The sequence below is a fragment of the Pan paniscus genome, chromosome 9 (genome assembly GCF_029289425.2).
Source record: "Pan paniscus chromosome 9, NHGRI_mPanPan1-v2.0_pri, whole genome shotgun sequence".
In the NCBI taxonomy this organism is placed as follows: domain Eukaryota; kingdom Metazoa; phylum Chordata; class Mammalia; order Primates; family Hominidae; genus Pan; species Pan paniscus.
Genome location: NC_073258.2, coordinates 28874042 through 28898246, shown reverse-complemented (window position 1 = coordinate 28898246; position 24205 = coordinate 28874042). Strand labels below are relative to the sequence as shown.

The 24205-nt window shown below is 37.1% G+C and overlaps 1 protein-coding gene across 1 annotated transcript in view; it reads left to right on the top strand.

The window, feature by feature from the left end:
• The window catches only part of SLC5A12 (solute carrier family 5 member 12), a 60717-nt gene that overhangs the window by 26685 nt on the left and 9827 nt on the right, over nt 1-24205 (top strand). The window contains exons 9-14 of the mRNA XM_003830439.6: nt 2746-2858; nt 8802-8869; nt 12775-12861; nt 15394-15560; nt 17707-17810; nt 22998-23125. Of these exons, the coding sequence (XP_003830487.3) occupies nt 2746-2858; nt 8802-8869; nt 12775-12861; nt 15394-15560; nt 17707-17810; nt 22998-23125 (667 nt within the window). The remainder of the gene's footprint in view (nt 1-2745; nt 2859-8801; nt 8870-12774; nt 12862-15393; nt 15561-17706; nt 17811-22997; nt 23126-24205) is intronic.

Below are 24205 nucleotides of genomic sequence, written 5' to 3'. Positions count from 1 at the left end.
CCATTTGTCTTTAATAAATAGGCCATCTTTTCACTGCTAACTTGAAATATTACTTTTATTACATTCTATATTCTTCTATGTATTTGATAGCTCTTCTTAATTATCTTTTACATTCTTTTGATCTACTGGTCTTTAGCTATGCCAACACCAATAATTTTGATGACTGTACTTTAAAATATAATTTATCTATTAGGTTAATACCTTAATTAATTTTATTTTACAGAATTTTCCTGATATCTAGGGGTTTTAAAAAAATATTTTTAGTTGATTCTTTGGGGTTTGATTGTAATCAAATATCTACAGATACTCTTGACTTTTTTTCTTTGTTTTTAATAGATGCATTTCTATGTTTATTCTCTTACGTAATTGTGCTTTGAGAACATGATAAATAATTAAGGTAATGTTTTATTATGTACTCTAAAAGGAATATTTGTTTGGTTTTACAATTTAATAAGATATTGACTTTTGGTTTGAAAGGTATTATTTATATTTGAGAATATTCACATAAATTATTTTAAAAGTAGAAGAATAAAATGCATGTATTTATGCTAATTTTAGAAAAGATGTTTATCTGAGTCGTATATTTTGGTAAAATTTTAGCATCTTTGAAATGGTTACATATTTTTGCTCTTTTAAAACTTTTAGTATGTTAATATGTTGACAGATTTCCAAAATAGCAATATCTTTGAATTTATATAATGACTTTACCTTAGGATTTTAATTTAGTGTACTGCTAACTTGTTTTTACTAATATTGTTTTTAGAATTTTGCATCAATAGCACACAGTGACACTGTCCTGTGGTGTTGGCACTAGGATCTCAAGGACACTAAGGACAGAGATAATGAGCACCAGAGACTCAAACACCAGTAAGGGTCACACTCTGCCCTTTCTTTCGTCCCTCTCTACATGCTTTATTTTTTGCCCTCTTACTCTGAGGCTCACTCTCTCCAGACTGGAGAAATATGGCTGTTAACAGATTATATCCTCCATAAAAGAATGGTTGATTCCTTTATCCTAAGTCCCAAAGTTTCAAGGAAGAAACACACTGGACGACATATGGTATAGGGAGATTACTACTGCCACAAGCACAAGGAGACTGTGGGGATAGAGAAAGGAAGACAGGAGTAGCGATAGAATGGGAAGACAGTGGTTGAGAGGTAGGGGAAAAATATTTCCACTATCTTGTAGCAGCCTTAGAATCTGAAAATTGACGTATGGATACACCTGACTGCCAAAGCAACCCTGCAGAGGTTGTACAAACCTTACCCTTCTGGGCCAAATTCAACTTTCTGCTCCCTCCCGCCCAAAGGATTCAAAGATTAACCTTGATGTTGGAAACTTTCACAAGATGTATATTGAGACAAAGATTTTGGGAGCATAAAAAGTCCTTTTATTTAATCCCCTTCTCTCCTTATTTAACTTTTATGGAGCTCCAGATAGAAGAGGAGTCTGGCAGGGATCACATATCATGTTTTGATTCTTAGAAAAATAAGAATAGTACCCCCAAAGCACTTAGTTTTCAGATATGGGTCTTGGACAGTTTTTACTTCCTATATATATATCACTTAGAGAAGTCATAGCTATATCTTGTTCTCAAGTGAGCACTGGAGGATAGCAGAATAATTTTTAATCAATATCAATGGAAAACTTAAAAATTGCTAGACATCTTTTGTTCATTGGCCTGTTTCTTTTCCAGAATTTTTTTCTCATAGTTGTGATTTTGCATCACTTGAATTGAATATATTATCTGTTCCACTAGCTAAAATATTCCGGGTCTGTATGAGGAATTGAAGAAGGTCTCATTTTATTCTGCAAAGAAAACCCCAACGTTCAGGTCCTCTGTCACCTAAGCAAGTTTTAGGTCCAATAAGATTGAGCTCTGATTGGAAAGTGACAGAGGGAATATTAGAGGTTTTATGCAGTTTGGATTTGTGGCTACTTCCCAGTCTTACCTCTTGCCACTTTCTCTTTTACTGTTATAATATCATTCTAGCAACTCTGGTAGCTTTAGGTTGTTGAATGTAACAGCTCCTTTTTATGTTGAGACATCTATACGTAATTTTTCCTTCATCCTACAACATCTTTTTCCCACTTTGCATGGATTTTCCCAGTGCCTATCTGTCACTTCCAAAGGAAAAAGTTTCCAAACTACATATCAATTTAGGTCTCTGTATGTTCTTACAGCGTCTTGCTATTTTCCTTCACAACTATAAGCAGGTAAATAATTGGTTGTTAAATGTTTGTGTCCCAGTTAGAGTGCAAGATCTACGTCTTTCTGGTTCACCATTGTATGCTTGATACCCAGAATGAATAAAAGGATGTAGAAATAAATGAATGAATAATTAATGAGTGGCAGGCTCTACTGATTCCTGGGTTAGAGTAGTCACTACTTTCTGCCTCCACTCCAACCTGAACACACACATAGACACACACACACATTTCCTCTGGTGCTGCCTGCTAGTTCATTTAACCTCTTGTTAAGGGGAATTAGTGGGTGTTAGATTATGAAAGCCTAGCTTCTTCACTGTAGTTCATGGAAAAATTTTAAGAGCAATAGGATGGAAAAAGATTTGAAAGATGAGTAAAGAGGCCATATAGTTCCCATGGAGTCTCAGAAGATAGAGATATATCTGCATCTGTTTTTTCTAGAGGCCTGCCTTATCTATCTGCCCTGGACAAGAGGGCAGGCTGGTAGCTCCGCCTTATATAGCTTAGACCATGTTCTTACTTTTCTTTCCTTATAGCACCGTGGCTTCCAGCATCAATGCCTTGGCAACAGTGACCTTTGAGGATTTTGTCAAGAGCTGTTTTCCTCATCTCTCCGACAAGCTGAGCACCTGGATCAGTAAAGGCTTATGTAGGTACAGCTGGTGGACTTTCTATTCCATATCATGAAATGTACATGTGGTAGATGTCAAAATCCTGCATGTGCTATTCAGGACACACTTATAAACACATATGCACTGTGAGATATGTGAAGAATCCCACACATAGATTCTTACACTTCCAAAGATCCAGCAGGGTATCAGGAAAGAATGACTAGCTAGTTTACCTTAACTGCCTTTATTTTCAGATACTCTTCTATACTTATCCTACACTCTAGACGAGGCTTATCCAACCCACGGCCTGTGGGCCACATGCGGCCCAGGATGGCTTTGAATGCAGCCCAACACAAATTCGTAAACTTTCTTAAAACATTCTGGAATTTTTTTGTAATTTTTTAAATCTTATCAGCTATCATTAGTATTTGTGTATTTTATGTGTACTCCAAAGCAACTCCTTCTTTCAACGTGGCCCAGGGAAGCCAAAAGTTTGGACACCCCTGCAAACTAATCGCATCAATCTCTCTTGATTACACTGTGTGATGGTCATATTAGCCTCTCTACATGGGAAGATGTTGTGCTTACTATGGCCAGTCACTTTGACAAAGAAAAGCCAAATTCTTTTCTAAAGAATTGTTCCTTATTACCAAACTCCCAGTAACCCCCTCAAAGAATAATTGCTCCTTGCTTAATCATGCAATTGCATATTATGTTTATACTCACTTCAGCACTTATCAGAGATAATTGCAGTTTCACAAGGTTTACTTTTTAAAGTATAAACAAATTATGTATTTACTTACTAATAGAAAATAGAGGTAATTTGGGAAAATTTATGTACATTGTTAAATAAAATTATATCTATCTAACTTTGTTCCTGGTTGTTTTTACCGACATACACAATAACATATCGTGTTATTATGTATTTTTTTAAAAACATGGTATTTGAATGATTATACAATATTCTATCAAATGGCTTATTTGCTTAATTTTACGTTATTGTTACTTTTTAAATTTTTTTCATTTTCTTTTAATACTGTGACAAAAAAAAACATGTACATAAACCTTCGACTGCATCTGTAATGTTTTTCCTTAACACGAACTTCTAAAAGAAAATTACCAGGTTAAATAATACAAATTCATTGATATTTCTTGGTACATATTATGAAATATGGTTCTAGTAGTGAATCAATAAGTATGTGTGGCAGCAGTGAGTGTTGATATATATTTTGTGTGCTTAATATTAGTATTTTTTTAAATTGCCCAAGTTAGTGGACAAAATGGCATCAGATTTTTGCTTTAATTTATGTCTTTTGATATATACAGCATTTTTTTCAGATAGTAATGATTTGTATATTTTTGTAAAAAATTATTTTTGCTTTCTGTGTATTTGTTGATGGGACATTGGAAATTTTATTGTTTGTAAAATCTCTTTATATAAAGAGGAAATAAGTCCTCTGTCTATTGTAGAATGTCTCCCAGGTTCCCAGCTTAATTGTTTTTAAACATATTTTCATGTACAGAAAATTTTAATTTTATGTTTGATCAAATATATCATTTATTATTTTACCATTTCTTTATGCTTATATATTTCTTACATTAAAAACATGTTTACTTATATTTCCTTTAGATTGTAAGTACTTTTATATTTTATATTCAGTATATCTAAATTATTTATTTGATTTATAATTTAAGATAATAAACTAAATTTTTTTTTTTTTTTGAGACGGACTTTCACTCTTGTTGGCCAGGCTGGAGTACAATGGCATGATCTTGGCTCACTGCAACCTCCGCCTCCTGGGTTCCTGCCTCAGCCTCCTGAGTAGCTGGGATTACAAGCATGTGCCACCATGCCTGGCTAATTTTTTTTGTTTTTTTTTAGTAGAGGTGGTTTCTCCATGTTGGTCAGGCTGGTCTCGAAGTCCCAACCTCAGGTGATCCCCCAGCCTTGGCCTCCCAAAGTGATGGAATTACAGGTGTGAGTCACCGCGCCAGGCCACTAAATTGTTTTTCTTATATAGTTCACTTTCCCAGCATTATTCTTTAAATATTCCTCAGTTTTAAAAATATTTTCATTAATAAAATATATAATATAAAGGTTTCTCATCTATAAGAATGTTTCATGTTGTATACTTATTTTCTTTAATTACAAGACTGAACCATCTTGTTTTATATTATAGCCTTGTAGCATTTTATTTAAATGTCTGATAGAACAATTCTCATTTTTCTTTCAGTTTAAAAATTAAAAATGTTTCCATTATAATTTTTACAAAAAAAATTCGGCTATTCATTACCAATTATTCTTTTAAATTAACTTTAAAGTTTACTGCATCGAACCTATCTGAACCCACCACCACCACTCCCCATCCCATGGGATTGCATTAAACATGAAAATGTATTTGGGAATAACTGATATCTTTGTAAGCCTTCCACCTAGCAATAGCATCTACTTTTTTCTATTTAATTGTGTTGTATTTTGTATTTTATGTGTTAAGTATACTCACATCTTCCTCTTTCAACTCCTCTTCCTTCCTCCCCTTTGCTCTCTTAACAATAATGATTTTAATTATGCTATTGTGTTATGTTCCTTACATTATAATAATTAAATTATATGGCCAAGTTTTAAAACTTTATTGTGATCTCTCATATACACATTGCCTAGATTCTCCATTATTATTTTCCTATACTTGCTTTTTCATGTATCCATCCAGTTGTCTATCCATCCATTAATCCATCATATTTTTGATACATTTAAAAGCAAATTGTGGACCTCTGCACACTTCCCCCAAATTATTGTAACATGCACATTGTTAACGATAATTCACTATTTGTTTCAAGTTTTTTTAAATGTAAAAAAAAATTCACCTATAATGAAATGAACAAATATTAAATACAACTTTCTTGAGTATTGACGAATGCATACACCTGTGTAACCCAACCACTTATCAGGATATGTGACCTTCACCGTGGAAAGTTCTCCTATGCCTTCTCTAGTCATTCTTTTCTCTCACTCACCCTCCAGAGGCAAATACTGTTCCAATTTTTTCCACCATAGATTAGTTTTACCTCTTCTAGAATTTTATATAAATGGGATCACACCATTGCACTTTTTTTTTTCTTTTTGTGAGACAGAGTTTCACTCTTGTTACCCAGGCTGGAATGCAGTGGTGCGATATCTCGACTCACTGCCACCTCCGCCTCCCGGGTTCAAGGGATTCTCCTGCCTCAGCCTGCGGAGTAGCTGAGACTACAGGCGCATGCCACGACACCCGGCTAAATTTTGTATTTTTTTAGTAGAGACGGGGTTTCACCATGTTGGCCAGGCTGGTCTCAAACTCCTGACCTCAGCTGATCCGCCTGCCTCGGCCTCCCTAAGTGCTGGGATTACAGGCATGAGCCACCGCACCCAGCCTGCACTTTTTTTTTTTTCTTTTTGTAACGTCCTTCTTACGGCATAAAGTTTTTGAGATTACATGATGTTTTGTGTGTGTTCATAGTTTATTCTTTTTTATTGCTCTTAGTATGCCACATATGGATATACCACAGATCTTTTTTTAACATCTGAGTCTATTGATGGGCCTGGGCTGTTCTTGTTTGAGGTCATTATGACTAAAACTGCTATGAATACTCTTGCACAAGTCTTCTTGTGTACGTGTTTCCATTTCTCTTTGATAAGTAGCTAGGCATGGAATTGCTTAGTCAACTATTGTCATTTTAATTTCCTTGCAGTTTTTCCTTATCATACCCGGATCTATCTTCATCTAAACTTATTGGTGTTACACCCTGTCTTCCTGTTCTTTTCATCTTGTTTTCTCTTGACTTGTATGTCCTTGCTTCATTGAGTCTGTGTATCCTTGCAGCATATTAAGATTGCCAAAGTTTTAAACTATTTTTTTCTGGTTCCTAAAGTGAATTATTTGCAGAAAGAATACTATTTATTTCAGTTTTTAGGTTAATATATTCATTCCCATTTTTGGCAACATTTTGTCATGTATTCTATATTTCCTTTCTTTTTTTACTTGTGTTTGAACAAGAAGAGAGGAATGTTGACCACATGTTTGCTAACTGGGTAGCTGAATTGCCTTGATTCTGCTCACTCTCTGAGTTAGAGCTGATAGCAAGTAGATGGGCACTGCTGCCAGTATAATTCCCGATTTCTGGCAGATATTCATGGATACTCTGGATTGAGGTAGAAGTTTCACCTATGCCTGTGTTTTGTTGACTGATCCTCTGAGCTGATGCTGCATTGGGAAAATCCATAGCATTTTCTGCAACTGTGGAGCTTTCACTCCCTCTACTGCTTTGTTTATGGGAGATATTCCAGATGTCTATGAAATTTCCACAAATTTATCCTAAACTTCCTGCCTAGCATGTTGCTGTTGGTTGCAATCTGGAGGAAGGATAAAGATTTTGTGGGGAGGACTGAATCAATTCTCTAGTCAGCACAAAAAAGAAGAACTTATGAATTGAGGGATGGCTGCCTAGAATCTCATTTGAACAGGTAACCATTGGTCCAGTGAGAAGGCAGTCAGAAGGAGAGAAAAAACATGTCTTTGTTCTGTTCTTCAGGCTTATAGGGCTCTCCTTTTTCATGAAGCAATACAAAGTCAGGGCAGACATTGTTTTCTGTAGTCTTATCTGTCTATCTAATAGTCTAATAGTAGTCAATCTATCTAATAGTAGCCTATCTATAATAGATAGTTGGAATACTTTTGGAATTTTAGCAAGTGCTTATTGATCAATCTTGAAGTTTCCTTATTTTTGTGTGTCTTATTGAGAAGTTGGAAAAGATAGCCTCAAAGCTTACTAGCCTGATTTCATTTTAAGAGTGGGTTCCTCATAAGGAATATCATGTAATGACTCTGAAATAAAATAATAAAAATGATAAATACATAGTACTTGCTGCGTGCCAGTCACTGTTCTTGGGTATGTGCATATACTTGTTGGATTAATTTGCAAGCAGTTTCTTCCTAGAATGAAAGCTGTTAGAGACAGGAATCACATTCTAACTTTATGGCACTGGCATCTGGTGCAGTGTCTCATCTATGGTTGGTATTCAATAAGATTGAATTAATAGTCACGTTGGGAACTGGGTTGGATATGTAGCTGACAGAGAATGCTCAAAAAGAATCAACACAATAGTTTTCTTTCCATTTCTGACACTGTGTCTCCATCTCTGTCAATCTGCTACTTTTTGCCTATCTTTCTCTCTATTGTTTTGTTTATGTGTTATTATTGGAATTCAGTGTACTTTTGAGATTATTTTTAAACAAAGATGTATAAAAACAATGACTTTTTAAAAGATGGTTTAGAAGAAGATATTATTTTTAAAAGATGACAAAATATATATGCTGATTCATTTAGCGAGCTTTCATGATACCAGAAGAGCACCATACTCTGAAGGTCCTTTTGGTGATATGGAAACAAACAAATCATTATGTAATGTAACTAAGGACCATAAGGATAATATAAAAAAAAGCACCAAAGGGAAAAATCTGAAAAACTTTCCAGATTTGCGAAACCTGTTAGGTAGAATGTGTAGACATTATTTAACCATTGTTAAGATGAAAAACTACTGGAGTCCTGGAATTAGTAGCTTCTTTTTCAGCTCCTTGCTGGAGGGTGGTTGCCCAGGAATTAATTTCCACTAATTTTGTCTAGATTAGTCTGGACCTCTCCCACATTTTCATGTTGTTTCCACATAACAGATTTCTTCCAGAAGCTTAGAAGGATAACCCTTGAGGCTGGATAGCAGTTCATTCCGCCTGATGAGGAAGCAGGTCATTGAAACTTTTCCTTGGTAAAGAGACTTCCTAAGTGCCTCTCTTGGGGCTGATGATGGCTGAATGGGGAGGATGGTCCTTGCTGAGATCCCTTTGCAAAGGGCTTGGATCAGAGACAGTTCTGAGTGGGGGCTCAAGGCATCCCTTGAAGTCAGGAATCCCTCAGGAAATTATGATTGTAATTTTTCTTTCTTTCAGGTCTCTTATTTGGCGTGATGTGTACCTCTATGGCTGTGGCTGCATCTGTCATGGGAGGTGTTGTGCAGGTAACGAAAGAAGGAAAAGACACATTTGGTTTCACTGGAACTTCCCCCCACTCTCTTTTAATGTCTTGCCTCTTCCTCCAAGATCCAAAGGCTGACATTTAATGATACCAGCTCCAAATTAAAAATAAATGTAAAATGCATGTAAAATCAATTCTCTAGTCAGCACAAAAAAGAAGAACTTATCTTTTCAGAAAGAGAAATCACTTTCCGAAGGGGAAACTATTAAATCACTTTCAGAAGGAGAAACGATTAAAACGAGTAATGGGATAGTGAGATAAAATTAGAAACTCTTAAAAATTCCGATCTGAGAATTTATTATCCTGATATGAAAGTAGTGATAAAAATAGTAAAACCAATAATAATTCACATTTATGTAACACTTACTATGTTCTGGGCAGAGTCCTAGATGTATTATTTCATTTAATCTTCATCACTTCTCTTAAAGGTAGTATAATTAATGCACTAATTTTCCAGATGAAGGAACTAGGAAGTAACTGTCTCAAAGTTACATAATTAAAGAGTGGTAGAACTGGGATATCTGCTCACCTCCACCTATCATCCAAGCCGAACTCACAACTCCCAATTCCATAAAATATCAGTGCTAAAAGGAACCTTATGGATAATCTGTTTCAACATCTTCATTTTGCAGGTGATTACAGGAAAAAAAGTGAAAATACCCTGTTCAAGTTCTCACAGTTAGTGGAAAAACTAGGTTTATGACTCAAGTCTCCTGAGCCACGCATCCCCATTCCTCATGTTGCCCAACTCACAAAGCAGCATCAGATAAGCACATATTCAGATTCTACTCCGATTCTCTCAGTCCCGTTGTGTCTTTGTGGGTTTTTTTGTTTGTTTGTTTGTTTGTTTGTTTGTTTGAGACAGAGTCTCACTCTGTCACCCAGGCTGGATTACAGTAGTGTGATTTTGGTTCACTGCAACCTCTGCCTCCCAGGTTCAAGCAATTCTCCTGCCTCAGCCTCCTGAGTAGCTGGGATTACAGGTGCCCAGTTAATTTTTGTAGTTTTAGTAGAGATGGAGTTTCGCCATATTTGCCAGACTGGTCTTGAACTTCTGACCTCAAGAGATCCACCAGCCTCAGCCTCCGAGTGTTGGGATTACAGATGTGAGCCACTACGCCTGGCCTTTTGTAATCTGAACATTATTTAGAGTTTCTTATCATGGCATAAGTTTTCAATAAATGTTTTTCAAATGAAGATATGAGTCACAGTAAGTGAATAGTAATCATTAATGTTTATAGAAGATCTTCCAGTTCCCAGAACAGTGTAACTTACTTGATCCTTCCAATGACTACTTAGATATGTTCCATTACTTCCATTTTAAGATTCAGGGAACAAATCTGGGAGAGCTAAGTGATGGAATAATTCACCTGTCTACATAAAAGAACTTGTGGAACATGATGTCCTTTCTAAAAGGCCATTAACTACTGTTTCATCACAGATGCTTTGTAATCCCTTCATAATGTTTGAAGCACTCTGATATATACCCATCTACACAGCAGAAGTGGCAAGGTGGTGAGGTTTGTCTTTAGTGATCTCAGGCACTTATTTTAGGTTTATTTTCCTATTCATGGAACCTATATTTCCAAGTTGCTTCTGATGTCTTGTGCGCCACAATAATATTTACTCTTAAGAAAGTATCATCATGTCCAACTGGTGATTTGAGTCACTAAATTGTTTTCTTCCAGAGATATTTCCATTGTGAGCTCCTCTGCAATTGAAGTATGAGGGGCTCCAGATAGGCAAGGACTCCTCCAAAGACTGGTGGAAAACAATTCTTGTAGTGAGGAGGAAGTCGTGAGTGATGCCCTCATCTGCCTGCCTTAGTTCAGATGAGTATCCTGGGCCCACCTTCTTGATTGATTAAGATGTGTGCCACGCAGTTTAAGAGATGTTGATAGGCAAGAAATGAAAACCCTGACCTCTCCTTTCCTAGGAGAGGTATTTTTCTCTAAGGTGGTCCACTCATTTCTCTGAACACATCTGACTTTGACGGGCAAAAAAAGGCAACTATAATTCCCTTATTTAATTTTCCAAACACCCTTGCTAAATTGAATTTAATGGCACAACATTCATATTCAGAATTTACATATGGGAAGAAGACAAGAACCCAGGTACTATAGGGATGAGATATAGAGCCTGGTTTAATTTCATGTCATGTTTCTGAAACCACCCCGTAATGGTGTGTGTTTATGGGTGGTGCTGAGGCTGACAGTGGGGGCAGCTTAAGTCCCTTAAACAAAGGCCATTTCAATGTTTTTGTTAAAGACTGTAGAAAATATGTTCTGGAAAGCCTCATCCTGTGACATGCTCCAAGAAAGAAAATTTCCACAGTCAAAAGACTTTGGAGCACACTGCACACTATATTCCACGCCCCAAAATCCACATGATACAGGGGCATATTGAAGGCTCTGAAAAATAAACCCCTCACTTGAAACATGTGACCACAGAACCATAATCGGGTGGAGAATAGAGGGGCAGGAGGGGCTGGGGTCAAATAGCAGCAGGGAAGATCAGTTACTGATTTGCCCAGCTCCCTTTGAGAAAGGTCATTCTGTCCAATATGCTGCTGTCCTAATGATGATCAGCTAATTCTGCTAAGAGCTGTTAATGACTTTTAGGTGCATTTTAATCTCAACTTGAGAAAAAACTTCCTAGATATCATAACAGTTCAGCAAACAAATGGCATGCCTCAGGGATCAGAGCTCACTAATAGAGCAGGTTAGAGCAGTAATAAAAAGATAATAATAGTAGTAGTCAACATTTTGGTGCCCTTATGTGCTCCATAGTCTTCAGTCATTATTCTGTGCTTTTTCTTGGATTCCACATTGAACTACTCACCAAACCCCATGTCCCCCACATGGGAAGCCAGTATTAGCATACCCACGTGACATGTGAGGAAGCTAAGGCATAGCAAGGTAAAATATCCTGCCCAAGCCCCAAAGGCAACCCTAACCCCAATGCACAAAGCTGTTGTCCTGTTCTTGCAGGAATGGCTTAGAAGGGATTTGGACATTGGGGAGGAGGCTGAATTACATAAGCTGTAAGTCTTCCTCTAATTAAACATGCTTAATATTAACAAAAGAAAGGTAAAAATTAAAATTAGTTTGCTTTTGTACACTACAGAAATATACATAGTTTTAAATCCAGGAACTCTTGAATTCCTCCCCCAATGCCTTTTTTTTTTTCTTTTTATGATGGCCTTTTTGTTCTGAGGCATGATGGCTAGTGACTTTTGTAAGAGATTGTCAAATATTTTTCCCACAGGGAAGATAAAATTACCTTTACTAACTTATTGACTCTCCTACGTAATCACTAGTAAATTAGCTTTCAAATTCAGCAACCCTAGAAACTGTGAATTAATGCTATCGTCAGCAGAGGAAATGCCAAGAATATTAACTTAAGTATTGATGCTGGGTAAGAAGGAAGGCTTTACCCTCATCTGCCTCCATTTTGTCAAGAATATATCTGAGGCATTGACTTCTTTGAAATTAATCTGGAAAAAACAATCATGCATTGCAACCCATCTTTCTGGAAAAAAGAACTTGCATTACAGCTAGAGGTGATTTGAAGTCCCCTTGGTTCTATGACCTATTTTTTATAGAGAAAGAAGACTCTGAAATTCAATGAGTTTCAACTTGAACTTCAAACTAAATTCAGGTTACCTGCCTTTCTACTATACAAACACACACACAGACACACACACATAAATACAGTGCTTATCATTCATCCCAGAATTGAGAAATGACTTATAGAAAGCACATAATTAACAAATGGCACAGTCAGGACTAGGACCCAATTTTATCCCAGGTCCAAGAGAGGTATGATGCCAGGAAGTCACGGATGCCCTTGAGTAGGGGGTTCATCTGGTCTGCCTTTGTTCCACAGGCTTCCCTCAGCATTCACGGCATGTGTGGAGGACCAATGCTGGGCTTATTCTCCCTGGGAATCGTGTTCCCTTTTGTGAACTGGAAGGTAAGGATCCCACAGCCCTCTTCACAATTCCCAGTCAAAACTGGGCCCAGCCATTTTCTTTCTCCTCTCAGCCCTGTTTAGAAAAGCGATCTGTCTTAACCAGGAAAAGAATCCACAGCAGAATTAAACAGAGCTTGAGTCTACCTATCTCTGACTTCAGTGACATCTTTCTGGGTACAGAAATGAAAGAAGAGCAGAGGTAGTTATGAACTGCCACATATCCTGACATCAAAGCTGACTCTTTAAGGTTAAATTAAGTCTTCTTTAAATTAAAGGCCCACAACATTAACTGTAAAATAGATATTGAATTCAAGAATAGTTTTGTTGAAACACAATTTTGAAAATTCGTATTTACAAATGTAAATCTCATTGTTTGCTGTGTATAGTTACCTAGATTTATAACTAACTTTATTAAATTAATTAACTAATTTATGTAGGGGAGAAGGGACACACTTGGGTTCTGACAGCTGGATCTTCATTTTGCTGCTCTGACAAGCTAATAGTATGTCTTCAAGTAAATGTTGGTTGGATAACTATTGAGTTTAAATCAAGATGAACAATTATTTGGAAAAATAACATAACAATATTTTTAAAACATTTATAATAGCAGGATTTTCTCAGTATAACAAAATTGCCATCTTTCAATTATTGCCATGTGCACACTTACATGCATGTATTTTGAGACAGTCTTTTGATTCCAGAAAGCTTGACTTTACACTTATTAATGTATATACTATAGGATATTCCATAAAGTCTGTGTCAGATAGTATACTTGATTAGGTCTCTGTGGCTACCTGACCCTTATTGACCTTTCTCTTAGATAAATCCTGTGGGGCTAAGTAAAGGAGATTGATGGGTAGCGAGCATTCGGGTCTTTGCAGCACTTCCCAAGCAGTCTTAATCACTTGTCTGATATTGGGGTTGACAAGAATATTATGTTTTTGGGGAGATAATGTGAGGGAAGACAATATCCTAGCCACAAAAAATATGAGCTAACTACATAAGATTTTAGTGCACTGTTAACATTGATTTATTATCTATGTTAGTACATTGTAGTTTTTTTCTATTTGGTCAGGAAAACCACCTTGATTTCTCTTAATGAAATCACCTTGTCATTTTGGGCAGCCATTGGGGCCCTCATTTACCCTGCACCAGCCTCTAAGACATGGCCTTTGCCTAGATATTTAATAAAGTATAGTAAATATTATAAATTTGTGTCACCTCTCCCCTCATCAATGGCCATAGCTGATCCTACTAACCAATCATGGCTCTCCTTCCCATAGAATGTGGCTACACCTTCAGAATCTGTCTCAACATGGCTCTCCAGCTAGCCATTATAGATCAACCAGGGTTAACCCTCCAGTTGAAATCCATTTTCCACTTACTGGTAGGCCAGGGGTCAGCAAACGATATGCCTCAAGCCAAATCTAGCTGGCCCCCTGTGTTTGGTATGGCTTCAAGCTAGAAATGGTTTTGACATTTTTTAAATGGTTGGGAAAAAAGTCAAAAGAAGAATTATATTTTCTGGCACAAAAATATTACATAAAATTCCAATTTCAGTGCCCATAAATAAAATTTTACTAAAAACACAGCCAGGCTTTTCCGCTTGGGTATTATCTGTAGTTGCTTACATGCCATAAGAGAACTGAGTTGTTGTGACAGATACTGCATGGCTTACAAAGCCTAAAATATTTATTGTCTGACTGTTGTATTCGAAATTTTCAGATCACTTGTTTAGACCAAGGCACAAGTATTCAAATCACACACACTGATTAAATTTCTTCAAACAATAATGGAGAAAGTATTCTGGAACTCTTACCAAGGTCTCTTCTATTTTTTTCTGATTAACTAGAGAAGCCAACAGGTTTCTTTTCTCTGACTCAGAAGGCTCAGTTTCCTAGCAGTGACCAGAAGCATCAGATTATATTCTCTAGTGGTCCTAATCTCTGCTAGATTGTTCTGCCTCCTCTACAAGAAAAGTGATTCTTTGACTTTTCACTATTTATCAAGAAATATAAACCTTAAGTGACAAGACCATTAAATGCACTTGCTAGTATTCATACTCAAACAAAAAAACTCAGAACTAGGGAGTCAGGGGACGCTGCCGGTTACTTAGGAAGAGAGATAGGAGTAATAATTTCTGTATAAAAGCTGTCAATAACTAAAAATGACCTAATATTTGAAGTTTTCCTTAACTTCTGAAAGTCTTCTAATGAGAATTGAGGTTTCAGCAGCTTTTTAAGTAGTAAGAGAAAGAAACCCTAAGGAGAAAAGTAATTATTGCTAGAAATCTAAATATAATGATCACCATGAAATTATCTGATGTCTTCATTTAAAGAACAAGTCACTCCTTAATAAACCTGCATTATGGGAGTTGAGGCGAAGGCAGTTTGAGCAGAGTGTTTCCGAAACATGTGGCCAAGATTTGGGGTGGAAAGCCAGAATCTCTAAGGCATAGAACTCCTCATCTCATTATTCTTTCCATAGACAGCTTTGCCAAATTTCCCATTAACTTTTTTCTTCTTCATCCAGGGTGCACTAGGAGGTCTTCTTACTGGAATCACCTTGTCATTTTGGGTGGCCATTGGGGCCTTCATTTACCCTGCACCAGCTTCTAAGACATGGCCTTTGCCTCTATCAACAGACCAATGTATCAAATCAAATGTGACAGCAACAGGGCCTCCAGTACTATCCAGCAGGTATGCTGACTTTAAAGATGGTGCTAAGTCCCAGAGAGTGGGTCACCTGGTAAGAGGGAGGTGCACTCTTCAGAGATAAGTGTGATGAGACGTATCTTGTTCTCTTATGAGACTCACTCTGGGAAGTACCCAGCACTGAAGAGTGCCACGCAGGGCTGCAGCTTTCTGCAGATGTCCATTCCTCTGTATTCAGACATACAAAAACCAATTTGGTGAAAGAGTTAATGGGAGATATGAGTACAAAACAGAAAAAATAGTGGAGGGTTCAAAGACAGGTGACTGGGTATGAGGAACATGGTGTCCTCAAAGAATAAAACTCAGTAGAAGAAGTTTGTGAGCAATGAGGATAATGCTTATGGGCAAGCTGAGTTAGGAGCACCGCTGTGAACCTATGGCTTCTAAACCAAACAATATGAACACAGGGTTTAACAAAGGATTTCCCTTTGTACTTCTGGCTGGGGTAAGTGATCAAATATATCAAAATACATCAGATACTATGGTGTAGAGAGACGATTGTGGACTTTGAAATCTGAAATATTTGGGTTTGGATTTTGGTTTTATAATTTATTCCCTCTGTATCTTTGGACAAGTTAGTAAGTTGTAACTTCTTGAATTCTCAGAGCTCTTGATGGAAAAATGAGGAAATATATATATATGAATATATATACATATATGTATATAAAGTAGCACTACACGTGACTTTAATAAATGTTCACTCTCACATTCTAATTGTATGTAAGAGCAAGTCTAGAAAATATAGGATTTGTGTTATTTGTGTATCCTCAAAAGTACTTCATTTTTAGTAGCCCTTTTCTGATTATCATCAATATCTCCCTGTACTGGCTCATTCCCTCTGAGTCCAGGCTTCTCAAACTGGCCAGATAATGTGGCAAATTGCATTCATGAAAGTCTCTCTCGGTCCGGCATATCTTCTCTCCATTGTCCTTGTCAATCTTGAGGCTAGTCTTGTCTTTACAAAGTCCAGAAAAGTGAAATTATCTTATTTGTATTTTTTATTTCCTCCATTTTTCTATCTTCTTTTCCTTTCTAATACAACCCATTCTATCCAAGCATCACTAGATTTATTTGTTCTGAAGCACCTTTCTGAACTCATTACTACCACATGGAGATGGCTTAAATTATTCATGTGCTTATGGAATAAAACACAACCTTTTTGTCCTGGAGCTAAATACCTGCCAAACTTAAAACTTTCCTGTGGTTTTAATGTTATTAACTATTGTTTTCCCTCTACTCTGAATTCTGTTTCTTCTCTTCTATCTATGCTTATCCCACTCTTTCCTACATTTGGGTCCTTAAGCTATTCCTTTACAGGAATGTATTTTAGTGTTCATTTCCACTCTCCTAAAATCTGTTTATCTTTCAAGAGCCATACTAGTGTCTCCTATTCCTCCATAAAGTTCATTTTGACTCAGGTTCCAAATGGGCACTCCATTATTTTGCTTCCATTTGCCATTGAGTTTCATTTTCTTTCCATAAATTTTGTATCAAAGAATTTCAACCTATTCATGGTTCCCCATAAACCATGTTGATTCTCCCCTCCTGCCTATACTTGCTGTATTCTCTTCTTGGAATGCTAATTCCTGGCCCTGACTACCCTCTTTGCTTGATTAACTACTAATTATTCTTTCAAAATGAGCTGAGGTATCATCTCACGCATTGGTCTGAATTTGATACTACTCTGAAGGCTGCCATAGTCTTTTATACCTTTTCTACTGAGGCAAAACCAACCCATTTTATGATTGTCTATTAGCTCCTGTATGTAGACTTTGTGACTTTCTCATCTTTATATCGCTAATGCTTGTCACAATTACTAGCACTAAATCTGGGCTTAATAAATGTCTGAAGAATAAATAATACAAATGAAATTGTATTATTTGTATTAAGACACAATCCTCATTGTAATACTTATGATTCAGTATCAACATTGTTATATTTGTAATTCAGGAATGAATTGGATTGAGTGAAATACAAAGCACATCTTCTCTAAATATAATTTTTTAAATGACAAAAAGTTATGATTTAGGCTTTTGAGATGCCAGGCCCTAAAATGAATCCTGAACAGTCCTCTACATCACTGTGGGTCTTTAGAATGCACGGAATTGGTGACATGTGCTGTTCTCCACAGACCTGGAATAGCTGATACCTGGTACTCGATCTCCTACCTTTACTACAGTGCAGTGGGCTGCTTAGGATGCATTGCTGCTGGAGTAATCATCAGCCTCATAACAGGTTGGTTATAATTCCTCCCTTTGGGACTAAAGAAGATACGGGCTCATGCATGCATTGGTGGACTGGCTGGCTGTCTTACTGGTTTGAATTCACGTTTCCCACAAAAACCCTTCTTCCCACAGAGATGTCTACTCTCTCAACGCTGACATACAAAGGCACCCTTCATTATTATTTACCTGACTATTAATATATAAAACATATATTCATGGGAGGCTGAGGCAGGAGAATCGCTTGAACCCAGAAGGTGGAGGTTGCAGTGAGCTGAGATGGTGCCATTGCACTCCAGCTTGGGCGACAGAGCAAGGCTCCGTCTCAAAAAACCAAAAAAACCCCAACCAAACAAAAAAACATATATTCAAACATTTCCCATGTATTATTAAAAAAAAGATGCTTTGACACATGCCCCCCAGAGGCCTGAGTATGAAAAACCCTCTGTAATATAACAATCAGTAAATAAGGTTAAATATTCAGAGTGGTTCTTTTCCCCTTATCCCAGTAAGAGACAAGATTTTTGTCATCACCATCTTACTATCTCATGAAGTCAGCCTTTGCTAACTTACTAGAAAAGCAAAACACTGTTGTTTTTGCCTACGTTGTCCTTTGGAGGCTGCTTCTCTAGGGTCGTGGAGTTCTCTGCAGTGAGCAGCTTCACTGTAAGCCATTTTTAGCAAAGTGTCTACCATCCATACTTGCCCTTTTGATGTATTAATGTCTTTTTTGTTTCAAAGCCCATGAGGGGTTGGTAGTGGTGAGAGTGTGGGAGATAATGGGGTGGAATAAGTTCACTGTACTCTTGTCCCTCCACCTCCTTGGAGTATGTATTTTAGCTAAAAAATTTTAAGGTATTCTATTTTTCCATGACTATTATATACCAATGAACAATGGCCAACATTCTGACTCAACACAAAACCTGAATGGCAACATTTCTGGTGACTGTGTACTAGAAATGTTATATTGAAGCTCCAATGCCCTATTGTTCTGTGCATGATGTCACTAGCCATTCACTGAAATTTAAGAAGATCTTGGCTATGATAAAGAATAGACTATAAATCTTGTAACCCCAGTCTTTCACATAATAACAACTCTCTCAATGTCTTTATGTAAATGGTTTCAGGCAAAAGATTGTTTATTCATTTTGTTTAGATTTTGCCTTAGTACCCTGACATCTGTAACTCCTTCCTTGATGCTAGTGGGATATACCTAGACATTTCAGTTTAGTGATCGGTCACCACTAAGAAGACAACCAAGATTTCAGCTGCCTGAACATTTCCTTCTAAATCAGGAAATGTGTACACATGAAATCCAGTAGTTTGCCAGTCCATATTTTCCATGTGTGCACCAGAATTAGCATGCTCTTATGTTGATACAGCAGCACTTATATTAAATTTGATTGAAAATTCTTACACATTTTCAGCATGAATAACTCTTCCGGTATTAATCCCTTTGTTTTCTTTTTCTCCAAATAAGCCAGGTCTTAGTCAAATGCCCTTCAGGCCAAAAGCGAACACTCTAACAAAGTCTAATTATGCCTTCAAACATTTGGAAAAATTTTTGAACATGACCACCAGATGTTCTTGCCTCCTGGTCCCTGTCTTCCAAATGAGGCCTTAGGGCTAGCCTGATACCCTCAGGTCTGCTCACTAAGAGGCTTTAACAAATCTTCTGTAATACCCACTGAATCTTTTAAAAAGTCTTACAATGTTTAAATGTAGAATAGGGTCAGTAAGGAAGGACAGAGGCCTTTTGTGGGCCTGTTCTCCTTGTGTCATATTTTATCTTGGTCTTGTTTGGTCTTAATAGGTGATGTCTTCAATTATACTTCTTCCAGATAAAATACGGCACCTCGAAGATATGCTGTTTATGTTACTCATACATGTTGACACATAGAATCATGTCTGTGTTGATTAGCAACTCCAGGAAGTTTATATCATTAATCATTTTGTGCATCAGCTGCTGAAAGGTCTTGGCCTAAGATACACTTTAAATTCTTCGTTATTACTGATAAAATTCTGCTGGATGGCTGAAAGTTATTTTTTCATTTTTTCCATTTTAGATATGTGAAATGAAAATATCATTTCCTAAATCAAGAACAAATACGATTGTTGGTGTATCAAGTGGCCAAAACATCCCATTATCAGGACAGTAGATAGAGATTGATGCTACTCTGTTTTTCAGTGTACAGTAGTTTATATTTATCTGAATCTTACTATATTTTTCTCATTTACCATGAAGCTGCATGTCTCAGATATAAAATCTTTAGTTATCAATCTATTATTTTATATTTTAGATTATGTTTCCATACAATAAGGTTAAATCTGGCCTACTACCTGTTTTCTTTTTTTTTTTTTTTTTTTCCGTTTTCTAGAAACAGAGCTTGCCCATTTATTTGCTTTTAACTATGGTTGATTTCACTCTACAAATGCAGAGTTGAGTAGTGGCAACAAAGATCCTCTGGTTAGCAACGCCTAAAATATTTACAATCTATCTCTTAACATAAAAAAGTAATCTTTGTATTAGATAATTAATCTCATCAGAGAAATTTACTGGACTAGTTTATAAATTGTCAGGAATTGTGCAGCTCTGTATAACGATAAGAGACAGATCAAAAATATTCTAGCTTTCAGTTTGCTGTGGTGAAATCTGATACCATTCTAATTTCTGATTCTTGTATGTAATCTACCTTATTTCAGTCTCTCTCTCCTCTTTATCACACACACACAGACAGAGGTACATACACACACACAGATACATGCACACACACACACAGATAGATACACACACACTCATGCCATTCTTTCTGTTGCAAGTTTATAGACCATCTCTTTATTCCTAAGTTTCTGAAATTTTATGCCCTTTCCACTCCTAATCTGACTTTCCTAACTTCCAACTTAAGCCTATGTCTTATACTCAGGACTTCTGCTGAGAGTTTTGGGGCTTGTGCCCAGTAGAGGGACCATGTGGGGAATGGATTCTAGGTTGCATTCTGCTCATGGAGTCAGTACCTTGGCATAGAGTTGGTTCTGCTCAGAGGAAGGGGAACTTTCCTCAAAACCACCCCAGGTTACTATACATCTAGTGACATTTCCTCTATAAGCATGAACTTTCTTTTCCTTAGGATAAACCTGCTTGTCTACAGGATATGATCTCATCCCCTTTGACCTTCTCTTTTCTCACCTAGTATGTCTACAGTCCTGTAGTCTCTTGACGAACTTGGTTTCAACCAATTTTCTCAGCAGTCCACTGATGCTCAATCCCCAAGGTCTTGCTCATGAAAGAGATGATAAATCCACGATTGAAGGCAAACACAGAGCTTCTGGTTTGAGAATTTGAGTTTCATTTTCATTTTTAACTTTCCTACCTGTGAGAATTATAGCCCTATACTTTGCTTTACCATCTGCTATCTCCCAAAGGGAATACTGTCTTTTTCTAGAAGAAAACAGAATCTAAATCCATGTGAAGCAGAGTCCTGTCCTTCTTAGCAAATCTCAGGACCTGCTCTTAAGAGACAATAGATCTACATCATTTGTTGGAGTGTTTGATGATTTTGTGGTTCATTCAGAGACAAAACTCTTCTCTGTTTGAAACACTGGAAATGGCTTTGTCCCAAATTAAATTATTCTGATTCAGAGATGCCCTTGGATAGAAGTTTGAGGTTTTGCAACTCCTCCTCTGCCACTCACACATACGCACACATTAAGGCAAATGGAGCGTTACAGAGTGTGAGATCACATATGTTTAACTAAATGTATACTTCATCATTTATTAGCTTCTAGAAAAGTTCACCATTTCCTCATCCATGAAATGAGAATAACAATACTTACCTATTTATAGGGATTAGTGATAATCTATGTAAAATGTGCTCAGTTTGTAGAATACACTGACTAATTGATAAATATTATTATCAACAGTAGTAGAATTCTATGTGGCCAAATGTCTTTTGACATAGTGATGTAAATGCCAGGGAATAGATTGCTTAAGCCTCAATTTAGATTTTTAAAAATCCACATTTTTGGCCAGGCACAGTGGCTAACATCTATAATCACAGCACTTTGGGAGGCTGAGGTGGGCAGATCACCTGAGGTCAGGAGTTTGAGATCAGCCTGGTCAACATGGTGAAATCCCATCTCTACAAAAAGAATGCAAAAAATTAGCCGGGCATGGTAGTTCGTGCCTGTAGTCCCAGCTACTCCAGAGGCTGAGGCAGGAGAATCACTTGAACCCGGGAGACGGAGGTTGCATTGAGCTGAGATCATGCCACTGCATTCCAGCCTGGGCAGTAGCGTGAGACTCTGTCTCATACAAAAAACAAACAAATCTACATTTTTTTCTTTCTTTTTTTTGTCTCTAGAAAGCAGTTTGAGAAAAAGTTTGTGGATGTTCACAGTATCTGGCACTTAAAAGAAATTTGATCAACAGTGTAACCACTACTCCACTCCTCCCTCTAGGGATCTTTACACTACACTGACTGTGGGACTAATAACTATCCTTGAATGATATTGGGTATTAGTGAATAGTCTTTATGACTTAAAATTTGCATAAGTTCTGGGAGAGCAAAATCATTGGCCTTTACATCTTGGTTTGAATATCAGTTTGACTCTTGTTCCACAGCAGGATTTGAAGAAATAGGACATTGAACAGGTATGTTTCAAGGAAGGGAAAAGGAGGGTGTGAGGCATGAGGAGGTGTGAGGAATGCTTAAAGTACCTGGGAGGAACATGAGGGTATTGCTTGTTCAGGATGTTAGGGTGCAAGAAAAGAAGGAACAATAAAAATACTCTTTCTAATTTTACAAATACTGACTTAGATGATCTCAAATATTAATATATCTGGTTTGGATAAAAAGTCAAGAGCTTTTTTAAAGGAAGAAATTGCATAATTACTGCTATCCCCTCTGTTGGCCAAAGAAGGTTACTAGTAGCATTTTCTATAATAGATATTTAAAAATAAATAGGTTGTCTCTGTTTAACTCTACAGTCATGAGTCTACCTGACCTGACAATTTGTTGATGTTTAAAAACGAACTCCGACCCCTTTCAGCAGTTAACCAATTTCTGTTTATTAACCACTCAGTCTTGTTTTCACTCTTATTCTAAAAAGTAACCTACTTTTCAAGTTGACAATGTTTAAATCTGTAAAGGAAGACATGGAGGCCTGCAACCATCTAATCTATTTGTTCTTTTGTTAATAGGTCGCCAAAGAGGTGAGGATATTCAACCACTGTTAATCAGACCAGTTTGTAATTTATTTTGCTTTTGGTCTAAGAAGTACAAAACACTATGCTGGTGCGGAGTTCAGCATGACAGTGGGACAGAGCAGGTGAGCTGATGTTTGAGCTTCTAAAAATGTGTATGGACTCAAAGGGATTCCTGGTTTTGCCCATTTAAACCAGCTGCAAAGATGCACTGGAAAGGGAAAGCAGTGAATGTGAGAACTTGAAGGAATTTGAGTTTCAACTTCAGAGTTACCTCAGCTAATCAGCTTTTAAGCATATAAATATGTTGATAGGTAAAAGTGCCTTGTAGCTGAATTACTGGCATTGCAGGTGGTCAGTTTTCAAACTGTTTTAACCCCTGTGAAGGTGAATTCTAGGAAGATATAAAAGTGAATAATAGAAAAGGAACAAATTGAAGACACATTCTCCTATAATAGTTCAAAGCATGGACTTTAGCGTCAGACAGTCCTGGGATTAATCCTGGTTCCATGTCCTACATTCTTTGGGTAAATTATTTAACTCCTCAACTCCAGCTTTTCTGATCTAAAAACTGGATGAGTAAGGGGGGTATTATACAGAGCAACATGGACACAAGCATTTCCAGTTCTATGGGATATAAACGTAAAGCAAGGTCATGGTGGGAATGTACAGGCAAAGACGCAGCAAGATGCACCTAACTCTCTAACTCCCCAGCTCTCTTTATTCTGGGAAAAAGAAGTGTGTTCAGATCAGGCAGTACTAGAGACACTGTCCAAGTTCTATTAAGGTTTCATCAGCCAAAGACCACCAGAAAGAGCCTGTAGTTAGACAAAATTGGACTTACTGACTTGATGCAGCAAGGTGGGGTACTTCAGAGGAATCGGGGAATGCCACCCTCAACAAGAGGGAGGAAGAACATGTCTCTTGTAAGGTTTGGGTTCCCACTGAAGGATTCTTAAAGGGGTCTATGGGAAGCAGAAAATGACCACAAAGCTATCTGGGGCAGCATTGGTAAGAGTGCAATGGTCACTCAAAGGGTTGTTACGGCATTTGATGACTGCCAGACCTTGGCAGCAGCTGACCTTATCAGTGTCTGTCTTCCCAGCTTGATTAAGGGCAGGAGTATTTTTTGTTGTTGTTGTGTTTTTCTTTTTAGTTTAAACTTATATTCACTTTTAGTCCCAGACATTTTATTCTTTTACGAT